At 41.9% G+C, this 13,512-nt stretch overlaps 1 protein-coding gene across 2 annotated transcripts in view; it reads right to left on the bottom strand.

Moving 5' to 3' along the window:
- trpm7 (transient receptor potential cation channel, subfamily M, member 7) overlaps positions 1 to 11,547 on the bottom strand; it is a 50,923-nt gene extending 39,376 nt beyond the window's left edge. The window contains exons 1-2 of one of the 2 annotated variants that reach the window (XM_046032112.1): positions 11,353 to 11,547; positions 1,087 to 1,166 (exon numbers count right to left, since the gene is read on the bottom strand). In XM_046032112.1, the coding sequence (XP_045888068.1) occupies positions 1,087 to 1,166; positions 11,353 to 11,355 (83 nt within the window). In that variant the 5' untranslated portion in view covers positions 11,356 to 11,547. The remainder of the gene's footprint in view (positions 1 to 1,086; positions 1,167 to 11,352) is intronic. The other variant, XM_046032111.1, reaches the window with a different exon arrangement.
- Between the last annotated feature and the right edge of the window lie 1,965 nt (positions 11,548 to 13,512).

The raw sequence follows: 13,512 nt of genomic DNA, 5'->3' as shown, positions 1-13,512 counted from the left end.
TAATTATGAAGAACATTTGCAAAGAAAAATTTTTATGGTCTGATCTCTGCTAGCGAGAAGACGTTCTCACTAGACATTTGAGGACATTAAGGAAGGTTATCTGTCAGCTGGGCAGGCAGCCCGGTTAGATTGGCCTTTAACCAAGAGAACAATATGAAACCTGCCAAGGGGACTCTCACTTTGATCGCAGTCACATGTAGGCCTTTGGCCCAATGTTAAATGGGCCCCATGTTCACTAACACCTCTGAATCATCTTCGAGCAGTGGCACGTATTGTAGTTAGTCGAGAAAAGCCAGTGGCAAATAATTGATGTAAAAGAAAACATGGAGAAAATAATAACCCATTCCAACTTCTTGAAAGTGTAACTAAAAACAGAAATGGCTTACACACAAAAGGTAGCGGTTAAATAGTAAATATGTGTAACTGTGGGAAACTACTTAAAGACTTCAACTACTTACAAAAAAAAAAAAAAAAAAAAAATCAACATTTTGTTTGTACAATTCTTGGTTATCTAACATTTCTTCATAACTGCTTTACCTTTAATTGAGCTATTTCTTATGTGCTTCTCATGCATACATGGCACATTGGGAATGAGCGCAAAGCCAATGAGAAGCCTTCCATTCAATTTTAACACTGCTTTGTAAGATTCCAGTAAGTCTGCAGAAAAGTCCTGCTACATTTGACAAAAGAACATCCACATCAGTTCTTCACATTCACACAGAAAATTTTAATAAAAACAGTATACAAGGAAATAAATTAGGTTTAAACTGGATTCAGATTTCGCTGAATCTAATGAGTCACCCAAATGCTAAAATCCAAACTTCTTTAAATATCAGACTGTTAAAAGATTAATAACATCCTATCTCTAAGACTAGAAGATGTGACACACAGGTTCATCACTGGTCTTGCCTCTCAACGCTGTAATTATAGTGACAGACACAAACATTAAAATTATGTAGAAACAGACTCATTTACTCTTTGGAGAGTAGTGGTTAGGGTTTGGGCCTACTTTAACACACACCATACAATTACACCGTTTCCATGGCTATCACCACAAAGCAGACTGCAGTACATCTAAGAACATACCTGTGGGGGTCCTTTGACACTGGAAGTATGTACACACATTCCCTCTTGGTGAAAGTGCTTTCTATCCAGGGTTTCTGGGACTGTGGACAAACAGAAACAGTTGCATGTTGTGAGCAGTGGACAGCAGCTGATGTTCCCCATGTTTGTTTTTACAGCTCTATTATGTTTTTTCATTCAAACATTCAAGCTGCTAAGCAAATTGCCCCCTGAGGATGTTAAAAAAACAGTGCTCCTCTCTGTATAGTAACTGAGTGTTTGTACAAACAGTGCTGGCTTTATATCCATTGTAGTAGTCACAAAAACAAGGCATGCATGAAAATTAACATGGGGATAACTAAAACGAGGGGAGTTGTCTGTTATAATTCAGTTAGGGCAACTTTCTCTGAAAATAATAAACCCCAACCTCCTAAAAAGGTAGCTTGTAACCCCTTAATCCAGGATCAAGTATATTACAGGCAAAAGCAATTAGAAGGTTTAATAAATGAAAAACACACATTTGCTAGGCTATATAAAATAAGGACAACTACAGTTCAGGAGGCAGCTATAGTTATAAACAAAAATATAAACTAAAAAATATAATCTCATCTTGTATGTATGTATCGCTATTCTTTTAAAACAAGGAATTACATCACAGGAATTTTCAATTAATGTCTCATGCCTTCCTGTTCCCCCTGTGCAGCTCAGAAGGACCCATGAGCGATTAGCACCATTAATCCTTCCAAGCACAAAGAGGGAAACCTGCAAAACTGTCACCTGCTTACACCAAAGCCTTTCAACTATTTCTGAAACTCAAACAATAGTATTACAATAACTGGGGATAGGAATGTTATGAACCAGCAAGTCCTTTTCTGCTATGGTTAAACATAGACACTACTGAAACAGACGACTTGGCATAAAGGAATAGTGTCTAAATATCAATCAATCATTATCTGTCCCTAAAGGCACATATCTCTGGTGCCAAGAGTCCCAGCCATACTTCCTCAGGTTCTATGCTACCTACAAAAAAAATGGCGTTTTTTTTGAAAAGTCTAAATAAACAGGTCATGCCGCCGCTTGACCCATGACACCGAGCCACTGAGTGTGTACCTGAATGTCCTCCTCTTCATCTCTGTGTTTAAGGGCTTTGTACAGGAACATACCAAGGCTCCTTCATGCATCTCCCGGACAAACCACAGTCACCACAGCCTCCCCTGAGCACTGGATCATCGCCAACAAATCACTATACTTCTTCCGCTCTCTGTCCCTCAGAAGAAGTTTCAATATAGGTCTCAGAGACTACAACGATGCTGTTACCAAACAGATCCAGCCTAGGTAAAAAGCTGAGAGATCTTTGAGAGTTTGCAGCCTACAAACTCCATCCACTGTTAATCTGCAAGAAGCCACTCAGGGGGCAGATGAATGTGTCTGAGACCAACTAGATATTATACTCCGGCTGGGGAGAAAGCAGACAAGGGAGGCGGGGGTATGGAAGGGGATTAGTGGATGGGCAGAGGCTTCAATGATATATACCTAGTTGTCTACTAAAGACACACCACCAACTGTGATTCATGGCGTACACACACGAAACTCTCCCAACAACTCAGGCCACACTAAACTCATTTCAAAGAGGACAGCATAACAAAACTCAAATCCAGGTCAGACTGAAGGCAGCAAACTAATGTTAACCCCGTGTACTAAAGTAACATGATGGCACTCACAACATGGGTTCACATACAGTATTTACATAAGGCGGTGGTTCTGAGGCTCATCTCACATTAGGTGTGTCCACACATGACATAAAGCAATCCTGATAGAATAAACATTTGTCACAACAGTGGGAGCACTGATGACATTTATGAGTTGGGAAATAACAACATCAAACACAAATGTCTCAGACAGGTTGTATTTTAAATGCTACGTAGACCTACAGCTATACTGCCGACCAGTGGCATCAAGCTTATTGTTGATGCCACTCATTTTATTCCCCCATTTTGTTCGCCTACTGCTGATTTTATAACTGTTTTTCCGAATACTTATCCTGCTAACAGTTGACATGTCTGAAAGTGTAAAGGTACTGTGACCTGGGTGATGATCTGATGTGTGTGAGGCTTTTTGTAGGTGGGAATTATCCATTTCAATATGGATTTATGTTTTGGCTGCAATTTGCCAGTAACCATCAGTTAGCCACAGTGCAGAGACAAACCTTCAATTTAGCTGTATTATCAAAACCACTTATTTAGAGATAAAAAAGTGAGTTCACCTGGAAGGTTAATAATAATCCCTAAATCCACAAAAGAAATGCTGTGTACGCATGCATAGCTGTAAAAGTGATACAGAGGTTCTAAAAAACAGTTAATGTTGCACTCTCCTTTGAAAAGGAATAGCTCATTATTTTTGTGGCGAAGGGAGAGAGCAGGCAAACTGATTCGAACCTAGGTCCTCAGGGTACCAAACATGCAACTTTACCACCAAAGAGCCAGGCTCGTTGGTATGGCAGTCAGAGCGCATACTCAACCGTAGTGATGGCACTCCATCACAATGCTAATTTTCTTTCTTATCGAGACTTAGATGAGAAGATGAAGAAAGTTACGAATGTAACTCCGGTTCTATGAATTCTGGATAGATGCGCACAGGTCGAGTCGCTATACCAATAAAGTCACCTGTGGCCATGCAATGATGTAGGGTGCACACCCCAGTTTAAAACCCCAATATCATCAGGCAATCTGATCCTACAGAATCTTCTTGCCCAGATTCAAAGTGACAGACAACTCTGGCGATCATCCAGAATTCATTGAACCAGTTACATTCATAACTGTTGTTCCTTCTCATTCTTCCTGACCGCCAGATGGCCCTTTGGCAGCAGCTGACTTATACCAGCAAGGTCACGAGGAATGCTTACTGGATGGAAGCTGATGACAGGACTGTTGCATGTATAGCATGTAGCTTACTTAGACAAGTCTTGCTGGGTTAAAATACTTATGCCCAAAGAACAATGAACAGATAGGGAATAAGCGCCTTGTTCCATGCATTCTTGCTGAAGGACCCGATGACACTTGTCGCGGCGAACACGTTCAGCTGGCTGGACGGCAATGATGTGCACACTGCTTTGTATGTGGCTGGCCCACCTTTCGGGGGGGACTCAACCCAAAATACTACCAAAACAGAGGCGCTTTTCTTGTTTGCCAGTCCTTTTAAGTTATCCCCTCCACCTGCAGTCGCGAAAGAGTCCATCCTTTCTGTGTGTGTAGTGAGAGTGTGGGTGAGATAAAGAGAGCGAGCGGCATGTTAATGCAGCAGAGAAGAAGAAACCGTGAACAGGGAAGTTAAGCAGTAAATGTGTACAGTGTATGTTACAGTTTGTCAGTGAATAAAGGCTGCAGCCAAAAGACCCCTTGGGGGCTTGTTTACCAGCTACTGGAAAAGTGAAGCTGGTTAGCCCATTGTCGTGTTGGGGATGATGTCAGGCAGCTGAAAACTTGGTGGCAACAGGCACCGTTGACGTTGCAGTGAGTGCAGTAAGGTACGTTGAACGCAGATGGTTTCCATCCCAGAACTCCAAGACGTACAGCACTACTGACCTAAAGGCACAAGATAAGTCCGCTTCAGTATGCTGAAATTATATAAATAAGCCGCAGAAGTTTTGGAAAACAAAACTGGACTTTTTGGCACGATAGATCAGCGGTATGTCTGGAGGAAGAAGAATGAAGCATATACTGATAAGAACACTGCCCAAAGTTAAGCATGGCCGTGGCTCGGTGATGCTCTTGGGCTGCTTTGCATCCTCTGACACTGCTAACCAGCAGCGTATGGAAGTTAAGATGGATTCATTGAAGTTGGAGGATATCCTAGGAGAAATTGTTGTGCTGTCTGTGAGACAGCTGAAGCTTGTGCGGCATTGGACCTTCTAAAAGAAAGATCCTAAGAATACCTCAAATTCCACCAAGGCTTGGTTGCAAAAGTCGTCCCAACCCCAGGAACATTACTGAACTGGAGGCCATTGCTCATGGAACATTCCCAGAAGCTGGTGTCTGGCTATGCATCTTGTTTGCAGCAGGTCCTGACAGCAAAAGGGTGCTCTACTAAGTACTAAAGATGCTTGCCATGAAGGGGTTGAATACTTTTGAGACTGGAGAAGTCAATATACAGTGGGGAGAACAAGTATTTGATACACTGCTGATTTTGCATGTAGAGGTCTGTAATTTTTATCATATGTACACTTCAACTGTTAGAGACAGAATCTAAAACAAATATCTAGAAAATCACATTGTATGATTTTTAAATAATTAATTTGTATTTTATTGCATGACATGAGTATTTGATCACCTACCAACCAGTAAGAATTCCGGCTCTCACAGACCTGTTAGTTCTTCTTTAAGAAGCCCTCCTGTTCTCCATTCATTACCTGTATTAACTGTACCCGTTTGAACTGGTTACCTGTATAAAAGACACCTGTCCACAGACTCAAACAAACAGACTCCAACCTCTCCACAATGGCCAAGACCAAAGAGCTGCGTAAGGACATCAGGGATAAAATTGTAGACCTGCACAAGGCTGGGATGGGCTACAGGACAATAGGCAAGCAGCTTGGTGAGAAGGCAACAACTGTTGGAGCAATTATTAGAAAATGGAAGAAGTTCAAGATGAAGGTGAATCTCCCTCGGTCTGGGGCTCCATGCAAGATCTCACCTCGTGGGGCATCAATGATTATGAGGAAGATGAGGGATCAGCCCAGAACTACACGGCAAGACCTGGTCAATGATCTGAAGAGAGCTGGGACCACAGTCTCAAAGAAAACCATTAGTAACACACAACGTCGTCATGGATTAAAATCCTGCAGCACACGCAAGGTCCCCCTGCTCAAGCCAGCACATGTCCAGGCCCATCTGAAGTTTGCCAATGACCATCTGGATGATCCAGAGGAGGAATGGGAGAAGGTCATGTGGTCTGATGAGACAAAAATAGAGCTTTATGGTCTAAACTCCACTTGCCGTGTTTGGAGGAAGAAGAAGGATGAGTACAACCCCAAGAACACCATCCCAACCGCGAAGCATGGAGGTGGAAACATCATTCTTTGGGGATGCTTTTCTGCAAAGGGGACAGGACGATTGCACCGTATTGAGAGGAGGATGGATGGGGACATGTATCGCGAGATCTTGGCCAACAACCTCCTTACCTCAGTAAGAGCATTGAAGATGGGTCGTAGCTGGGTCTTCCAGCATGACAACGACCCGAAACACACAGCCAAGGCAACTAAGGAGTGGCTCCGTAAGACGCATCTCAAGGTCCTGGAGTGGCCTAGCCAGTCTCCAGACCTGAACCCAATAGAAAATCTTTGGAGTGAGCTGAAAGTCCGTATTGCCCAGCGACAGCCCCGAAACCTGAAGGATCTGGAGAAGGTCTGTATGGAGGAGTGGGCCAAAATCCCTGCTGCAGTGTGTGCAAACCTGGTCAAGAACTACAGGAAATGTATGATCTCTGTAATTGCAAACAAAGGTTTCTGTACCAAACATTAAATTCTGCTTTTCTGATGTATCAAATACTTATGTCATGCAATAAAATGCAAATTAATTATTTAAAAATCATACAATGTAATTTTCTGGATTTTTGTTTTAGATTCCGTCACAGTTGAAGTGTACCTATGATAAAAATTACAGACCTACCAAACCTGCAAAATCAGCAGTGTATCAAATACTTGTTCTCCCCACTGTAAATTGCATTTTAGCTGAATTTGGGGAACCCACTTAAAGAATTTGTTGTGTTGAGCTATTTTAATTGCTTTTGTTGGACAAGTTCATTGCAAACAGCTGAAAGTCTGTAAATATTGACAATAAACATGATTTGCAGTGGAGGTTGAATAATTTTAATAATTTTGTAGATGACACATTTCTAGTTATCCGAAGATAGAGAAAACAGTTGGAAGAAATGCGCCACAAAAGGGGCAAAAATTAGTACGTGCGCCCGAGTGTAATGTTTACACTTCACTGCCTGTTCGAGCTGGGGCCGATAAATACACGTGACTACTGTGTCATTTAACCCGGTTGTGAATGCCGATTGTACCCTTTCATACTGAAGACAAAAGTCAGATGTTAATGGGCGTTTTTTTGACCAGAGCATTGATAGCAATACTATTCAATGCCAATGCTAGCTTCTTATCTAATCTAGCAATACATCTTATGAGCTGCAGCTCATTGACTCTAAAGTGCCCCTTTGGTTACTGAATTAGCGACCTAATCAGTGCCTGAAATCTGACTCACCGAATAATGATTCACTGTCTGCTGAACTAGTGACAGGGGTGAGACACACCCTACACCTTAAGGGAGGTCTCTGTGCCACGCTGTAGAATAATCATTTCGATAAAAGCGCTGGTGTCGTCTTGACCTAACAAAGAGTTAATGAGGCGGATCAAGCCGGACTGCTAACCTTGTAACCATGGTACCTGAAAATGTCAGGCAACAAAAGACTTGAGCACTTTAGAGCCCCTGCCAAAAACACAACCTCTCGCTCTCCCACTTCCTCGCTCCCTCCCTCTTCCTCTCTGGCTTCTTTCTCTGAGCTCCACGGTTTATGATTACTCTGTTCCTGTAGGAAATCTAACCCGGCACCTTTCTATCTCTCTGGGTTCAACTGTGTAGGATGCTGTGACTTTTGTTTATGGTGCGTGTGTGGTCATGTTCATCTGCCCCTATATGCGCTTGTGGGAGCGAATGTGTTCGTATGGAGAGACACAAATTTGATCACATGCTGTCGCTTATTTTCCTCATATCATCTCCCAACACACACACACACACACACACACACACACACACACACACACACACACACACTGAACTCTTGAAACTTGCCAGCGGAGCTCTTCCTTCCCCCTCCTCCTTTTTCCCAACATTGTAACGAGGCTGACTGGCCAACCCATCATTCCCCTGGTCCTGCCTGACGTAACATGCAGTGAGATAACATCTGGCTTGGCAATTCCATTTCCATTAGAAAGAGCGGAGGCTACGGGGTCAGCACTTTAGTGTGATAAGTAGCCAAAGAGAAAAGTGGTTCTCAGAGAACCAACAAAAAGAACAAAATACATTTTTGCTGTTTTATTTTTTCATCATTAATTCTGAGAAATTGGTATCAAAGGGTTTCCTATTTTTTGTGAGACAAGACAGAAATAAGGTTTCTGTTTGAATAGATAAATTTATCAGGAAAAAAAAGTATGAACTTGTCCAAGTGTCTCACCTTTCTGACTATTTGATTGGTATTAAAGATTTGTATAACAATAATTACCACTGAACTCTTGGTATATGGCTATAGTTATAAGCATGGAAACAGAAATGGGGCATCCTCCACGGTACAGTGAGCAAAAGGCTCCTCATGAGTGCTTTCATGCCATAACCTTAATTCCTCACTGCGGTTTCTCTTTGCATTAAGTTGCATCACAGGGGAACTGCAGTTGTACACAATTTTTCAAACAAAAATGGCCAGGAATTCTCTGGTTGTAGTTTTTAAAATGTGAATATTTGCTAGTTTTATATGACAGTACATTGAGTACATCTTTTGGTTTTTGACTGTTGGTCAGACAAAACAAGACATTTGACGATGTCACTTTGGGTATAATCTGATGGAATTTCTTCATTATTTTCAGACATTTTATCAACCAAACAATTAATCGAGGAAGTCATCGGCGTTAATTGACAGTTGCAGTCGTACAATCAGTGACACAGAAAAACACAGTGATAGCAACAAAAATGCTGGTGTCACAGCTGTTTAAGCATTTTTCAAGTCATTTGAGACCAATACAAAGGCAAGTCCAAGTCAGATATCAAGTCCTGATTTTGGTGATCTAAGTGTGGCTCAAATCCAAGTCTCAAGTTTACAGCTCTGGCTAGTACTGCCTGTAAAACATGTTAAATTCCGGATATTAAATAGTGTGATTACTATCCTTTTGACAGAGTCAAAGCAGAATCAAAATAGACATTTATATTGGCTTCATTCAAAGAGAATATATCACACACTATGAGTCGTTTTAACACAGACAGGCCTCATCAATTTGCAATTCTTGCCACATCTTAGAGTAGTTGTTCTGAGATGTAGGCCTATAAAAAGAATGTTAAATGGAGGGAGAGAGTTCATTATAGCCTTCAGATAAGATTCCTGGAAGGCTGCACACAGAAGCAAAGTCACTTCATACAGTCATGAGACCAAAGTGTGACGGCTCTCCAGCTCTTGTCCCCCCTGGCCATAGCTCTGAAAGACTGCACGGCATGGGCCGATAGCATGCTGGCACCCTGAGTCCTACTTCAAAGCAGCTGTATAACCTAGTAATGTAGTAAGTGATGGCTATTTCTTCCCAACATCTGGTGCTGATGGTCATGCGAGCCTATGTAAACCCAGGTTAAACCAGTCAAAGGATAGGAGATAGCAGCAGGGCCACTGCCAAGTTAATACCTCTCTTCTGGAATAACAAAGAGAGGGACAACTACAAAAGCATAAACATGCATATTGCTCTTTGCACACACCATCAAATAACTGCAACTTAAGAGATAGAAGGTAGTAGGTTGGTATTCCCTGCAGAGCTCTATGGGTAGTACACAGCACATGCAAGTCAGCTGAATGCTTGACGAGGAGCTACAGCTCTGCAGAGCAAGCGGGGGGGGGGGGGGGGGGGGTCAGCTGGATAAGAACTACAGGGGAGCAAACTGACACTGTGACCAATTTTTTGGAAAACCAAGTCCAGGGCCATTGGAAAAACTTTATCAGTCATCTTCAAATGGGCGTGTGCGTGCAGTGCAAAAGGATTAGTGCATGAGATAACAGAGCTCAGAGAAGGAGGCATGCCACAGTGTTTCTGCAGGCTGAAACACGCAAGCAGACACACACACGTGCTCAGTACACAACTAACTTAACACTACTAGCAGTGCTAGAGTCGTTTCTGGAGCACAACAAAGTGATGCAAGACTATTTTCTACCAGCTCACAGAGCGCTAAAGCCCAAGCTGATGACCAGTTCAACCATCTACCATTACATAACAGACAGTGACTTGCAATAATAAAGCTCCATTACTAATTTGTCTGTCTGATGGACAAGCACTGGTTCATCAGGCTGCTCACAGCAGCAGCACAGGAGTGTCCCTCATCCAGGGGTAAGCTGGAGCATGTGACCGGCTCAGGCCAGCACTGTGAGAAATAAGACAGTGTTGCACAGAGGCAAAAGACTGTCTGCTCAGATTAACGAGGACATCACCTCAGATTTGGGTAATGATATTTTCCTCGTCTTACAGGCCACAACACAGTTAAATGAGAACGTCTGCTGAATCTATCTGACTGTTCAATTTGAGCTAAGGGAGCAAAAAATGTGATATTCATATATATATGAATATTACCCAGCTCTCACACACTGTGTAACTTATGTACTACTGACTCACAGCTCTGGCCACAGCTCTGGCCCAAGCTCCTCAGTCTGCTAGATCAGACAGGACTAGACAGGAAATTCTTTGGGAGAAAGAGGAGGCCGTTCTTGACACGAAGAGGGAAAATTACACCTCACAAACACTAATGTTGAGACAAGTCTTCAGCAAGGTCTGCAGAGGGCCTAAAATATTTAACTCCCACCAAATAGCAAACAGTCGTGAGTGGGCGCACAGATGTCTAACAAAAGGTATGAGGTAAAGAATGCACTATTTCAACATCTCTGAACTTTTCCCGGAGCTGGCAGAATTAAAAGCATACAGCTGAAACGGACTTGGCAGCCACTCAAGGTGGCATTGACTTGTTACTGGCAATGACAGCGTGTCTTGTCAAACATCTGGCGGAAATGTGTTTTAAACACGTGGCAGCTGCTCTGAACTGAATCTTTTTAGTGTCTAGAGGACTGTTTTGTGCAGAGGACCTCTGTTCCAGTTGTTTTATGACAAAGAACCCGCTGCTAACATCAGCCAGCTACCGCCGCTGCCGTAGCTAACGTTAGTTAGCTTAGGTTAAGTACCTAGCATTTGGCGCTAGCGAGCTAGCTATTTAGCCTGCTAACGCTACGCCCGTGTGTGACTTGGGGGTTTTCTTGCTAGACACTATGTCACCGTGTACACTTTACTTATCACGTCCGAGAGGTATTATAGCGGTACAGTCAGCAAATGCCTCCGGGATCTCGGCTGGTGCCTGACAGGCAGGAGGGGAGCATGCATGAGGAGGAGGAGGGGGGGGGACCTGCCACTCAAAACCCCAGATCAGTCACGACGATCCTTAGCGCCAATTTCACTATAAAACCTAGAGGAAAGCGTTTGAGTCCTCAGAGAGGATCACATACCATTCTCTTCACCGTTGAGACTCAGGAAGAGCTGTGTCGTGGCTTTTATCCATCTATCGGCGGTGCTCTCTGTTAGCCTTGGAAGGAAAGCCCGGTGGACGTTGGAGAGATCCGCTTCGGCTGCAGCTCCAACGGAAGGTTGCTTTTTCATAATTGTGCGACTCCAAACTGACGCTGCATGACGAGCCAGCTGACTCAGCCAGCACACTGTCACATGGCCGAGGCGGAGCTAGCGGCCACATGTGCGCTTTGTTTTACTCCCTAATAACTACAAAGAACCAGCAAAAACACACATCAAGTTAACTGGCCTCTGTCTCACTGACTGACTTAATATGCTATTAGATTATGAACTGCTCTAAAATAACAAAGGCACCAGTGTCTTTGTTAATGGTTAATAAATCTTATACTAATAATACGTTATAAATCAGAGGTGGAACATTAACAGAGCCCCTACCCATAAGACATTTTTTACCAAATAAATAAGTCAAATTCAATTCAGAATAATAAAAGATGCAATAATAAAAACATAACTGCAAGTTTCAGAGACTACCTCACTGAAATATGATGGGACTTAAATAGTGGTGGTGCAAGATTTAAAGTGACAAGCACAATATGTTCATCATAAACCCAATAATGGGAAAACATAAACATCTAAAGCTGATGATACACGGGGCAACTTTTTGAGCAATGTTGCTGGGCAATGTTGCTGGTGGCAAGTCCGACTATGTTTTGAACGGATAGCGGTGGTGCGGGGCAGGTGGCGTAGTAGGGCGAGGGGGATTACGGTAGTAATCTTTACTCATTACCATTGACGGCAACGTTGCTCTAAAAGTTGCTCCGTGTATCATCAGCTTAAGACTTATTATTACATACAATACATTATAATAACATTTTATATAGTACCATGGTACATGTACCATTATACTGTCACAAAATACCACAGAACATGTACCATGGTAATGTCAAAAATACTACATACTTGATACCATGGTGTTTGGGTATGTTAAATATATGGTATATGGGCCAATATTTAATATCACAATGGTATTCAGGTATGGTATTTGTACCCCTTTAGAATGTACAGAGGCACATGAAATAAAATATTGAGCTCAGGCAAACAAAACACACAGTTTCTCACAATTTGTTTTATTTTTTTTTTATAAATTTTGCTGGGTATTCTTTTCATGATCTTGGCCACATTTAACAATTTCTGGCGATTACTTTAAACAAAGTCCTAACCTACTAACCCTAAACCTTTATTAATGACTTAATAACATTTATAATCAGACTTGACAACCTTTTGGAAAGTGAGAAACCTCTGAGCATTTTTAAATGTTTACCAACATTTACAACTGCATTATTATCAATAGACAATTACCAGCCAAGGGATCTATTGAACATCTAGCAAGATTTATTAACCTGGCAACCAAAACTTATTAATGGACTGGAATTGGTCCATGAATAGTTATTTATTAATCAATAATAAAGCCAGGTTAAGTGTGACTCATTGGAAAGTGGTAACCTATAGGGGTTTCTTTGTTTTACAGATATTAAGTCTATTCATATCAACAGTTATAAATGAGTCATGTCACAAGGAGATACTGGTTAGTGTTTGGAAAGAAAGAAAACCCATAGCGGCCAGTGTAGTCTTTCTTTCCCCATTCTTGTTTAAAGTAAAAATAAGACAAATCCAATTCAGAATAAAAGATGCAATTAGACAATGTAACTTCAAGTTTCAGAGACTACCTCACTGAAATCTGATGGGACTTAAATAGCTGTACAAGCACAATATGTTCATTATAAACCCAATGATGGGAAACCATATATACAACTAATACTTATAACAATAGAAAGTATAATTTTTATGAGTGCTGGTTGGAGGGACCGTTTTAAACAGCCTCCTTACCTTGGAATCTAAAAGGAAAGACAATACTGATCTGACACTTTTTGGCATTGTACCAGCTCATTTTAATCATTTTATACACTGGAAACATTCTTTACTGCAAAATTAATTGTAAGAGCTTATTGATTAATGCTTGGCACTGTCCGTCCCCCTCGCTACCTCACAGAACTTAAAATCCCCCCATAAGTCCTGTAAAAAACTTGCCCTTTCCTCTCAGTTCATACACGTAGTAATGGCTGTATGGATTTCTTTCCAAG

Source organism: Micropterus dolomieu, linkage group LG20 (assembly GCF_021292245.1).
Source record: "Micropterus dolomieu isolate WLL.071019.BEF.003 ecotype Adirondacks linkage group LG20, ASM2129224v1, whole genome shotgun sequence".
NCBI lineage: Eukaryota > Metazoa > Chordata > Actinopteri > Centrarchiformes > Centrarchidae > Micropterus > Micropterus dolomieu.
This window is presented reverse-complemented; position numbering and strand designations above follow the sequence as displayed.